General features: G+C 40.6%; 1 protein-coding gene across 1 annotated transcript in view; it reads right to left on the bottom strand.

Moving 5' to 3' along the window:
• Nucleotides 1-13,791, bottom strand: part of adcy8 (adenylate cyclase 8 (brain)) — a 53,362-nt gene that overhangs the window by 15,267 nt on the left and 24,304 nt on the right. Inside the window, exons 6-8 of the mRNA XM_026374784.1 lie at nucleotides 11,670-11,828; nucleotides 9,555-9,825; nucleotides 72-172 (exon numbers count right to left, since the gene is read on the bottom strand). Of these exons, the coding sequence (XP_026230569.1) occupies nucleotides 72-172; nucleotides 9,555-9,825; nucleotides 11,670-11,828 (531 nt within the window). The remainder of the gene's footprint in view (nucleotides 1-71; nucleotides 173-9,554; nucleotides 9,826-11,669; nucleotides 11,829-13,791) is intronic.

Here is a 13,791-nt window from a genome sequence, read left to right as displayed (position 1 = left end):
TATTAGGCTGTAGTAGAAATAAAATGCTCCCATTCTTCTTTTGACAGGTGACACTTCACTTCATCTTTTACCTGGCAGAGGGAAGCAGGCTCTGGATGGTTGTGATGAAGATGAGCACGATGAAAGCACAGACCAGGTTGGACTTGAAGACCTCGTCCCTCATCTGGGAGTACTGCACGGTGCAAAGGAGGAGACAAAGAAAGAAGAAGGGGAGGAAGAGGAGGTGAGGGTAAGATGGAGAGACAGGTATTCAGACAAACAGAAAAAGACTGAACACACCTCACACACACGCACACACACACACACACCAGTGCACTGCCATAGATGCATGCATGTTCAACCACAAGCGTTAGAGAGAGACAGGAGCCGGTGGGTTCGCCGTGGGGTCCTGGGGAAGGTGTGAAGCTGACAAGCACAAAGCTAGCTGTTAGCCACTAGCTCTAAACTGAGTCAGACAAAAACAAACTAAGAGAACTGCTCCAAAACAAGTTAAGGTGGGAGGTGGGTCTTCTCTGGATAGAGGAACTATCTGATGATTTTTAATACTAAAGGTTTTAGTGGCCTTCCAGAGTCAATGCTAACAGCCTGACGGCAGTAAACTAAACACAACATCGGAAGTAGAGAATTGAGCTTCTTAAATTTACAGGGCATCAAAATAAGGTTCTTTCCCAACATGTTGAACTGTTCCCTCAAAAACGCTGTTTAAAAATGAATAACGTTCAATTATTACTGTCAACATTTATTAATCTAGTATTTCCTTCACCACTGCAGAAGAGAACCGGTTTATTGTCGTGATCTTCGGGGTTTTATAACATAAAAGAGGAAGATATGGTGCTTGAGAACGTGAGCATTTGCACGTCGAGGTGGAAGCTGTGCGCTGATGTAATAGTCTGGATGAATCACCAGTCACCAGTCTGGACCCACAGCCTGACTCATCTAGGTCTTAATCTTTCCACCCCGAGACCCCCGCTGCCCCGTCCTCGCTCTGTCTCTTTCTCAAAGGGTGCTGGGAAATTAGCAAGAGGATGTTCCACGTTTTGTCACAACTCTGGCAAAAAATGAGGAAGGCCAACAGCAAATCACTGCACACTTACTGAAGAGGTTAAAAAAAAGGCTTCTTGAAAAAGGTCTGAAGATGGGTGGGATTCAAAAGGGAAACACAAATGTGGAGGAGGAAACTGGCCAATATGGAGGTCAACTCAAAGGTCAAAGAACAAAAAACGAGGAGAGGTTGGATGAAGGCTACAGAAGCGCATTGCATTCACCAAAGGAAAATAACATTCAGAGACATTTCCTGTAATTATGACTTTAATATCTCATGACAAGGACCTAACATCTCGTAATTATAAGAGCATCATCAGCTGATTATGAATGAAGTGTGTCGGCTGTTTAACTTTCAGTCATTGTTGTTGTACAGTGTGTGTACTCTACCTGTACAGGAACATTAAGTAACCGCTTCACTATTTAATTCTTGAACAACTGACTTTACAAAGGGAAAATTCAGATTGATCCTGGCTGTTAATCGTGTTGTTTGCCATAATTTTTCAATCCATACTGAGTTCAGTGCTGTATATGTTTAGTTTCTTTAACTAATTAGCTTTTATAGGGTTTCACTGTATTCTTTCTAACGTACCATTTGACTGTGCTTGTTTTTTATGATTCATGTAACTCAGTGGCATCAACATACTAGTAGTTTATTATTATTATTATTTTTATACATGGAAATAAGCCCCAATAATAATAATAATACTGATAGTACTTAACAATAAGGTAAAAGGGTCATACTTAAATGTAAAGTCATAATAATGAGATATAGAAGACAGAATTTTGAGGTAAACAAATCTCCCTAAACATTTTTTTAGTGAATGCAATGTGTTCCCGTAAAAAAAATAAAAATAAAAGTTGAACTCAACTGTTTCCACAAAACTGTTAAAGGGTAACAGGTCCATGGTATTTTGGTCATGAGTAAACTGAAGGGGTTCTGCATCTGTCTATTTTATGCCACTTAAATAAAAAAGAAAAATGTGGTAAATGTTATATGTTAATGTTGTTCTAGTGTGAGTATCTACTTTTACACTGTCTGTGCTCATTCGTATGGAGTGTGCCACAATGTTGGGAAAGAAAATGGGAGAACAAAATGCCAAAATATATAAAAATGTATTTTAAAAATTAATATTACTGCACTGTAATTTACTGAAATTATTATTTCATCACTTAAGAACATGCACTGTATAGTGCGTAAGTTTCATTCCTCAGTTAAAGTCTTTTCCAGTGTTATACTAACTGATGTATTAAGGTAAATAAAAATATGCGCTTTTTCTCTGCATAAGAAGTATATCCAGTGCCTTTAGCTTACTCATGATAGGAAAATAAATGCTGTCATTGTTTTGCTCCTGAAGATCTTCATCTAAGAGTAGATATGAGGAGGGAGAGAGAAAGAAAAACACATCTGTCTAAAACCCCAGCTACCTTCTCTTCCAGGCTGGAGTCTTTAAACATCAGTGAGAAAGGCTTGATATGCTCTCTTCTCAACTTATCGCCACTCCGTAAGTCGATGGCGCTCTCTATTCGCTTGTTAATTTCCTCAGGACCAGAGTGGACATGCAAAGCTTGTGCGAGATGGTTTGGAAGCAGATTTATCGAATTTCTCGTTAGGGCAGCCAGAGTCTAGGGGGAAAGCACATGCACATAGAATGAACCTGCTTGTCCCCCTTTTGTTTCATTCAAGTTACAAATGAAAAAGAAGAACAGAGACACAGTTACATTCATTACATACACTGAAGAAAAAGAAAAATAAGGAAAAGGAAGAGAAGGGAAGACCAAAATGCAACGTCCACCATCAGACAGACAGCTCAGAGCAAGTCATGCATCTCTCATTCACTCGCAGCATGTTCACTTGGCACTGATGTTAGTGGTGACAAAGCTTGTAATTATGCACACATCGTAACAAAGCTGTAATTTATGTTCACGGCTGTGATTGTACAGGGACGGGACTGAGAGAGGGAAAAAAAAAAACACAAAACAGATGAAAATTAAAAACGATGACGCACGAAGGACAAAAAACACAGCTGAGAGAAAGAGGTTAGTTGCAACATGTCAGGACAAAAGCACAAAATTAAAAAGTGAAGCATTTCTTTTCATCTCAAAGTCAACGTCTCACACATCACATTTTCACTGACAAGACACTTCAAAAAGGAACAGAACCAATTCATAATGAAAATAATAAAATATTTTATAATGAAACACAGCTCTTTGGTTCACGTCGGTGTCCTCAGGGTTCGATTTGCTACTTCATCACTTTCCTTTACCACTGAGCATCGTAAGAGTCCATAACTCTCGTTTTATCACAGGTGATTTTGCATGCACAGTCTATTAACTACAACTCATACAGGATATGCTTAAATTACTGTTTTTCAAAGGCATTTCACTTATAGGGGAAGATACTTTCTATGAAAATCACCCTACAGAGACAAATCTTGCTGCAGACCTGGTCACACGAGTGGCCATGAGATGAATGTCCCCCCAGCGCTTCCTACTTTTTTTTCCTACTTGGTTTGTATTCCTCTCCAAAAATTGATTTACATCAAGCAACTGAGATCAATGCTGCCTGAAAGAAAGGCAATCAGTATAAAAAACGGCAGCCTGCATTCTGCACTCTGATCCTGTCCACCATGGTACAAACATCACTTCACCGAGGAGAAGAACCTGGAGTAAGAGAAGTTAATGGATTTTGGCAAAGCCTTACAGATGCAGACAGGTTACAGAATATAGTGCAACAGCAGCAGGCTCATGCAGAGCGAACGCCTGCCCATTGTAGGTATCATTGTGCGATATTACAGTTTGCCGTTGCTTCATTGAATGTGGAATAGAGTTAGGAGGGAGGTGATGCTGAGATCAGACTGGTGGTGTGAGATGATTTTCATACACTGGACATCTCACATGTCTGGTAGTGTGACAGATTAACTTTAAAGCCAGAAAGTATGATCGCTGCAGCATGACATGTTTGGAACCAGTGCTCCGAAAGGATTGCAAGCAGGCGGTTATGTAAACTACAAACACGCCTCGGGGCAAATGAAGCATCTGAACAAGACAAATTAGACAGATTGCAATGAAACTTGGTACATACATTAGGGATATTTGTCATCTCACCTCGGTACTGTAACGCATTGTGCAGCATTTATTTAATTTGATCCATACGTAACTGTAAATAAATACCTATAGTAGGAGTTATTATAGTGTTACTGCGAGAGTGGAGCCTCCAGAGTCGGAGTGTCCATGTGCCCATTCGGCCGACCCGCATTTAGTTTTGAACATTTAGCAGATTCTCTTCAGCAGAACTGGAGGCAAAAACCTTTCACCAACACAGAAACCAAAGCTGCAGTGTGAAAATAAACCCATTTCTTTTTTGGCACAGATTTCACAGTGTAGAGACACTGAGTAAGTGGGACTTCTGAGGAAACACATGAGCTCCTTTGAGGTGAAAGCACTGTGACAGTAATGTGCATCATGGGAGCCAGCAGGCACACAGTGAAGCATGAAGGAGGTAAAGACAGAGCAACTCAGCCGATGCAGAGGGCCTACACAGAGCTGGAAGTCTGGTTTCAGGGCTGGAGTCTTCTTAAAGACAAATCTTCTGGCTCTGATGATAGCAGTTTGTAAATTATTCAGTGTTTTTTCTACTTATTACTAGAAGATTGGCTGGTGTTCAATGACCTTAAGAAGATGAACCTGCCATTAGTCTTTAGTGCATGTTTTACTACATTTACTATAAGTGAAGTATCCCTCTGATAATAGTAATAATAAATAAGGTAATGAACGCCAACTTCAGCTTTAACACAACAGGAAATTAGATTCTGTTAGAGATGGAACAACTATTTGTTAATGTGAAAAATGCCCAAATGTCAACTTCTGATAACTGAGCATCCATTTTAAAGTGTAAATCTCCGACATTCTCTCTCTTGCAGCTTCTAAATTTGAGGAAATTGCATTTACATCTAAATGGGATGTAATTTATAAAAGCTATTTACACGTGTGCTTCTTCTACCTGCTCAAATACTTGTTAATAGGAAAAATAAATTTATGCATAATGTAAATTTAATGCATTCTTGTATTATATATAACATTTTTCTATTTATGTTGGGAGCGTCACATGTTTTAATATTTATTTTGGCATTGGATGTAAAGATTTGCATAATTAGTTTGGGCTTATTATGCTAATACAGTCAATTACTTATTATTCTAAAAGTACAACAACCTAAGCAAAGTTCAATCTGGAACACACTTTATATTTTCTCTTCCTCTTCCTCTCTTTCTTCACCTTAATCAGCTGTTGAATCTACCAAATTATTATCCTCCATCATGTCTGTGATCAAACCAGTTCTTAGCTGTCAAAGTTTTAACTGTGTCTCTCTCGCTCTCTGTCTGCTGTCATTTCAGTGCCGCGTGACTCAGCCCTCCTCTACCTCGTCAACCTCCCTCTCCTTGGATCAGTGCTCCACAGGCGCTTCATTATGTTTCTCTGTCTGTTCCATCTGTTGCATCTTCAGTGTCTTGACTTGACTCTGCACTCGGGATGGATCCTGCACCAGCTAAGCCTCACCTCACCTTCAGTGTTTGCTTCACCAATCTCCTGCTTCGTCAATGCTTTCTTCTTCTACTTCACCTCCGCCTGCCAACATGTTAGGTCCCTGCTTCACATGCTAAGTAGGTCATTATCATGCAATATATTATGCAGTATGTCACAAAAATACACACTTACTTTAGGTATAGGCACAAAATCTATGTCTCTATATTTTCCCTACACGTCTTGCTCATAATAACTATGACACTAGGTAGTAAGCGACCTACTGGGACATAACTGTGGGCTTGATAATAACTGATAACTCACCATGCCGTGGCTTGATAACATTTAAATTGGCTGTTGCGACCACCTGTGTCTAGACTCCTTTTGGGAGATATCCTCATCTGCCTACATCGTCTTTAGAGTCTTGAATGCCCAATGGACTCTGTTGGCCAAGTCAGTATTCTCCTCATTCTCCTCTGCACACATTTAGGTAAATCATTTCATCTTTCAATTATTCTTTTGCATGTGTGTTACTCCTGATTGAACTGCTTTCACTGCCCTGTTCCCTTCTCAACCGTGAAAATGGCCATAAGTGATGAATTAATCTATCATTACTGAGGCTAAGGATATTCCACCACTTTGTCTTCCTGGTCATTAGCTAACATCTCTTGTGCTGTGGTGGACTTCTATTGACCCTTCTTGACCAGAGGTTCCTTTCTATGATCTTCTGGGCACAGAAGTGGTGACTGAACCTTCTCAGAAAGATGAGCTGTGACTCAGCAGAGTGGGTCATTCACCAATCACTCAGTGTCCCTGGGAGAGACATTGTTGAGGATGCGATGGCAGGAACGGAGGACTGAGAGGTAAACTGTGAAGTGCTTCAATAAGGCAGAAGAGAGACTTTCCACATACGCTAAAAACGGTTGAAGCATCGGTGAGGGTCACTGTACCAATGTGTTTCAGTCCCTTTATTATGACCTGGACATTGCATCATTAAGCTTCTACCAACAATATGAAACTGTACTTTCTGGAGTTCAGTGCAGATTCACACACTTCTGCACAATTTTACAATAAAAAATGTCTTTTTCTAGGTTTCACTCTATCCTCTCTTATTTTCTCTTTCTCTGACTGAAACACACAAAGACACTCACACACACTAATATTATACTTTGTCCTCAATCCGGTGATGCTGAAAACTGAATCAGACCAAAAGGAGGGGAAGACGGGAACCCGGAGGACAGAAAACCACCGAAGAGGGAGAAGTTCAGCTCGGAGCAGAGCAATGCGACAACATAAAAGACATTTCAAAACTCCTCTGAGAAGCCTTTGATATGCAAAGAGCTAGTCTTTGGAATGACTTCCCTGACAAGCTTTCATTGTGCCAAAAACAAAGAAGTGGCACTTTTAAGAAAAAAACATTCCCCTGAATCAAAACTCACGGCTCTATCAAATAAGTCACTGACAAGCCAGCCATTCTTGTATTCAAATAGGGAGGTAATATAAAGTTCTCTGTTTGCCTGTGTCTGCGGGAAACAAAAACACTGTGTACTGTACACTAACAATATGGAGATTGGAAGATACTGTGATTATCTTTTTTAATTGAAAAAATAATAATATTTGGCAACAGCTTCATAGTTTCTTCAGTAAACAGTAGCTTTTAGACTACAGTAAGACATGAATTTTTTTCTAACCTCAGTGTCAAAGAAGTCAAAAATAAAAATATGCCTCCAAATCAATCCAACACAGAAGGATTCGTGCTCATATCTAAATTAACATCACCACCATCTCCCATCCAGGGCTTTAAAGCAACCTGCCAACATGTCTAACATGAAATATGAAGCTAATTGATCCCACTCCCTCCAGCAAGAGAAATGTTCGTGATGGGACGTGGTGACGCTAAAGAGCCTTGGGGCGAAGCAGCAGTTTGTAAAAAGTCACCAGTTGCCTCTGGTGGGGGAACACAGAGTCTCGCCCAAGCAGCGTGTTCTTGGCGCTGGGTATCCACCGGCAGCACAGGATGCAACAGCTCGTCCCCTCGGACCCATCTGGGGATGCAAATGTGGCCTGAATATGCAGCTTTATCTCAAACCCCTTTGAGCTATTATGTATGACACGTCTGTGAGTGTGTGTGGGCGACTGCAGATACCTCAGTGTAAGAGTATGGGAATGACTTGTGGCTGCGTGGGCGTGGGACTAACATTTTTTCTGGAATGTGGCCCAGGAAAGTGAATAAATAACGCTGACTCTAGGTGCAATCTGTTTAATGTAGAGCTGCAAAATTACACGCCGTGGTCTTCACATCTATTCTATTATTTTTGTATCAGACACATGGGAGTTAGTGAGTACGATCTAAATACATGGGAGACGAGTCTTTAACAATAAATCAGAATATCAGAGCAGTAAATCAAACAGAGACGTCAAACCTGCTGACGTAATGCTTCACTTGTTCTCCAGCTTAGACTGGTACCTGACCATGCACAGCTCTAAAGGTGACTACGAATCGTGAATTTAATGCATAGCAAGTATGAAGCAATCAAAACCAGAGTTGTACGTGTCCCTCTGGCTCTGTTTAAAAATTTTGGCGTCAGCATTCTGGACCACCTGAACATCCAAAGAAGTTATTTTATTTCTATAAATAGACAAGAGGGGTGGGGAGAAAGAAAGAGAGAGGTGCCATTGTGGTGTGGCACGCAACAAGGATCACCAGCTGGAATTGAAACAGCGAGATTTGCTAAGACAAGTGAAGAAAGAGTTACTGCAGACAGAGTGACATAAAATCCCTGAATAATCATCTGCATCTTAGCTTGAGCCTCAGATTAAACAGAGTGTGGATTAAACCAATAGAAAAGAAATCAAGGCCTTCCTTCTGCAGGCAGGATTACGATGCAAAAAAAGAATCATCTGCCTAATTTTATATTAATATAAATATTTTTTAGAGACTTAATGGAGATTTCAGCAATGTGTTGACTCAATTCTCATTATAATTAATATTATTTGGTCCGACCTTCTGAGATTTGAGGTTTTGCTGCTCTGCACTATACGTACATACCTCACAGCAGCAGAATGATTCAATCAGTCAATCTACAGACCACAGCAGACCCCAAAAGAGAGACCAGCAAACCAGGTAGCAACATAAAACTCCACCAGACAAAAACAGCAGCAATACGTCTTTCCTGCACATCCTGAGCACTTGTAGAGAGTCTGTTTGTATCCATGTAGTTGCTGGACTTACTGAGATCTGTTTTATAAGAAGTTAGCAGGACCTCTAGTGAACTCTAAAGGCCACAAAGATCTTTTAAGGGCTCCAAAAATGTATGTAAGCTGCATGAATCCTAGAAATATTCATATCCATGATCAAATATAAATATTTAAAAATTAATAATGGATAAATACATTAGAAAATGTCTAGAATTTCCTGCTGACGTATTGTAGCAGGATTATTTTGGGGATCTACAGCTCATTCAACCATCAAGACAAAACCTGTAAAAATGTCAACACGATGCCTCAGAGGGCTGATTTGTTATCATGGGCGGACGGGAATGCAGACAAATGAAGGAGATGGAGGAGGACGAATGTTTAAATGGCCCACACAATCAGAAGCTCGTCATCCTCACAAACAGGCAGGCTGACACACAGTGACGCGTTACCACAGTAACACAGACTCTCTGCAGAAAGCCTTCCAGTCATTCCCAGGAAAACGAAAAGCATAACAACCAGGGCGAGACAACGGAGAAGATCCCGTGTACTGCGAAAAACATCCATCTTAAAAAGTCACTTCGTCCTGCAGCGAGGCTTAAAGTCTGCTTGAAATCTGTCGACAGGCTAAGAGCTTTGTATACACTTTAATTTGATCCAAGAGTCCAATACAAAGCTAAAACATCTAAATAAAAATAAGCTTCTCAACTGCAGAACAAGTTTGGCGTTAAGATAGACATTCTTTCAGTGTGAAAAAGTGCACATCACTGGATTAACAAGCAGGGACGGGACTTACGTTCTGCTTCCCCACAATGTTGTCAAAGGGAAGTTCTGGGCTCCAGGACGCCTCGTTGAAGGTGGCGCTGCTGGCGCGGCGGTCGGCCGAGCTGGCTGACTCCTTCATGATGTCCTCAGGCAGGGTGAGCAGACTCTCTTCTGGCTGTTTGATCAGGTACGTCTCAATGTTGTGTCGGCGGAGGAAGTCGTTACGGTCCTTTCCGTGGCCCTCCTCCACCTCATAGTCGCCGTTTAAGCAGTCCAGAGCAGCTTTGGAGATGTGGATCCGCCTGAGTAGGAACAGTCGAGCCACAATTATTATTCAGTTTCATTTTAAATCTGCAGGACTTCTAATTTAAAGACAGTTTTAGTTGCTATGCAACTCTAACTGTGTCTGTCGTTTGAAACTGGACAGGTAGAGGACGGTGAGTTTATCACAGCACATTTACTGTAGACAGCTGGTAGCTGGTCCTGGATCAGACTGTGAGTGTGACAAGAATCAAAAACTAGAGGCCAAAAGAAAACATAAGGCTGCACAGCCAGTGAGGATTTGTCACGGCAAATTACTCCTTTCACCCAAAATAAATAAAATAAAATCAACAAATATGCTGCAAAGAAAAAGAAAAACAAAGAAAGAAAACTTCTTCTGAAAAACTGGTGTGTTGAAAATCCATTTTATAAACTTGGAACTTTTTAAAAATCTGATACGGTGAACACATTTAAACTTCATTTCATGGATTATTACACAGATTTAAATTGTGTCTGGAAAACATTTTTAAACAAAAGATAAACAGACAACAGTTGTGTCTGTTGGTGTGATGTTTCTTCTCTCTGCAGCCAGCTGCTATGTAGTAGAGCTTAAAAGACATAATAAACTACAAAATGACCTGTAAAGCTGCTACAATTCAATCATATATGTCAAAGTTTCCTTTATTGTAAAGAAAGATTCAATAAACAAAGAGGGATCTACAGGTAAAGTTCTCTTTCTCTCTATTTATGAAACCATAAACAGCATCATGTTACTAGTTTGTCCTCAGATGAAGCACTGGATGGACACATCCTCACAACCTCATAATTTGATCTTTCAATCTCATTTGAAATCACTGACAATATATCAAACCAGATGCCTCCCAGGTTTAAAAAATAGTCTGGAGGTTTCCACACAAACCAGAATCGAGCAGGTGATTTTTAGTTACTGAGACACCTTCAGTGGCAGAATTGCAGCCAATCAATGAACCGAGGAGGTGTAAGATCCTGCTCCGTGACTCTATGTCAGAGAACAGGTCAGCTCTAGTATGTTCCAGCACTTATTAGCAGGTGCCTGATGTGTTGGATGAGATGAAACCGTATATTATCACACATTCAGAGACCTTCTTCCTGTGGCCTTAAAATACTGCAGAGAAACTGCATCCGTCCACGTTACGCAACTGACTTCATTAAAGATCACAGGTCAGAGATCCACTGTGGCTCAGCAACAGATGCTGGCAGGATATTTCCAACAAGCAGTTAGAGACTTAATCCCGATGTCTCTTAAGGCCAAAGAGGAAGAGCGTGACAAACAGAGATAACTCAGCAAAAACAAAACCGATGACAGCACTTTAGAGCCGTAACAAATAGAAATCCAAGATAAACATAACATCTTCTAAAACTTTCATTTTGAACAAATCATCTCATTAAATTGTACATTTAGTTTTTCTTGTTTGGTGCAGACACACCTCAAAAAACCAGGATGACAGATGCTCACCGTCAGGTGAAAGGATCTACAGAAGATTGATATATGAGCCACAACTTGTGAAATTCGATGGTGCCACAGTTTAGCTGTTGACGACTACATGAGGGGTTGCAGGTAAAAGCATCTTCAACACCTCCAAGACCACGGAGATGGTGAATCACTTCTGTCGGCTCAGACGCCTCAATCGAAAAGGTTGATGTAGTGGTAAAGGGTGATGTAAGTACCTTGTGCTGCCACTGGATGACAAACAGGACTACACTAGAACAAGGTTCTGATAAGAAAAGGGCAGAACCAGACTCTCTTTCCTCGGGAGGCTTGAGTCCTTTAACATCTGCACTCTTTTCTTTTAACACATTGAGCCGACCATTACATAACAGGGAAAGGTGTGTTTGGTTTACTCACCCCGGGATCCCTCCGGACTCCAATTTGTTGGCGATGTCCACGTCCCAGGACCAGACATCAAACTGCCACTTCCTGAGTCCCAACACGCCACACAGTACCGAGCCAGAGTGGATCCCAATACGCATGTCGATGTCGTGTTTCGTACGTGATCTCACATATCTGGAAGAAACACAACAAGCTTGATTGACTAACAACCAGTCAGAGGTTTTCTAACAGCAAAGAATAAAACCTCTTTATGTTCATTTCAGACATTATGTCATTATAACCGAGTATATTGTTGTGTGCAATATTACAGGAGTAACTTTAGGTGGCTGTGTGGGTGCATTAATTCAACACATTAATATACATGAAATTGACCTTTGGCGAAACAAAACACAGATAACGCTGTTCATAAATCCACCAAGAAACGAACACAATGCATTTCACGTCTATCGCTGAGCCCTAAAAAGCAGAAGCAGACTTTTTCCCACTGGTTAATACATTTGTTTCTCATTTCATACTTTATTATTCCTGAGCACAATAAAAGCTGGAGAAACAGAGGGCGATAAAAGTCTGTGAAGAGCAGACAGGGCAGTCACGGCCATTCCTGCCTCCCGGTCTCATTTCATGCTTCATAACAGCAGTGATGAATGTGAGGTGAAAGGCATCCTGGGAGTTTGTGACAGGTGGTTAAAGTCAGTCGACTGCAGACGACACCCGGGGCTGGAAATTAACTCAAACGACGGCAGTTAGTCATGATAATGATGTGATACTTCATTGATACTGATGAGATGTTCTGCACCTCCCCGCGGAGGTGGAAGGATGTCAGAGGTCAGAGGTCAAAGACACAGCAGCGTCTCCAGAGACTGTTTTGGATTCAACAAGGTCAATTTACACTAACTGGCCACTTTATTAGGTGCGCCTGTTCAATTTAATGCAGCCGTGTCATGAATTCTACATTCTACTAATTATTATTTCTCAGTTTTGGTTGAAACTGAACGATATTTGTTTACTGTTGAAGTTCTAGTGATTTGTGGAGTTGTACTAAAGTGCATTAAAATAAAAGGTTTTTAAAATGACACTATTTTTCATAAATGAGGGGTCCAACATATTGGAAACACCTCTTCATATTATGTACTGTATGCTGTATTGAACTGCATTTGATAGTAATAGTGGTCAGTGATAACGTTGCATTGTTGTTGTTACTCTTATATTAGGGGAACTCAAATGCATGTTTACTACATCCTGTTTTTATGCACATCAAGTCACATGTCGTATGTTAATTATCGATACCGTAGCATTAACTCCACACCAAATCCTAGGAGAGTTTCTGTTAACACGTCTGTGAAAATCCGTGTTTATGGTGATAGGACACAGTCTGTCTCACCAGCTCTCTACTTGTGCTTGGCTTTGAGGATTTTAATTTGAAAATCACATCTCAATTAGCACTAGACTGCTGAAAACTGTGCTTGTTTTGTTTTCGTGGAATTAGTTTATCTCTCGTAATCACGAACAACACAAAAGAGGAGAAAACGAGGTATCTGAAAGCACAAATAGCAGGGAAATGGGTAGAAAGACAGCAATTAAACCTGCATAAGTGTTACACAAGAGTAAAAGTAATATGTAAAGACAAAATCGTCTGTGATAAATGTCAGTGCAGGGACGGAGGGAGTGAAAATGCAGTTTAAAAATAACCCTCAGATCAGACACCCAGACTCTGTGAAGGTACTGTTGTATATGATGACAATGCAAGAATTTGTTTTAGTGTTTCCAGTCAACAAAATCCACTCTTTAGTTTTCTTGTTGAGCTGTATGCTTTTCATAAAAAGGACATTTTGTACTAAAAACACTTTGACGTTATTAAAGTCCTATATGCACAAAACAAGGACAAAGTACATTCAGCAGCATGTGCAGCAGCTGGACGGGTACAGGTACACATTTGCAGGAGCATTAGTGCAGTTCTCCTGCAGCACAAAGTGGCCCACACTCACTTCACGATATAAACTTAATAATATACAGCACAAATCTCACAGCTTATCCATCCCTAATCCCTCCTTTTTTTTCAACATCAGTCCTCTCCTCGTCACCGTCACGCTGAAAGCGATGCAACGTTGCCACAATGCTACAGCGAGAACGAAGGTAA

The sequence above is a fragment of the Anabas testudineus genome, chromosome 17 (assembly GCF_900324465.2).
Source record: "Anabas testudineus chromosome 17, fAnaTes1.2, whole genome shotgun sequence".
Classification (NCBI taxonomy): domain Eukaryota; kingdom Metazoa; phylum Chordata; class Actinopteri; order Anabantiformes; family Anabantidae; genus Anabas; species Anabas testudineus.
Note: the sequence above shows the minus strand (reverse complement) of the source record. Positions and strands in the feature narration are given on the sequence as shown.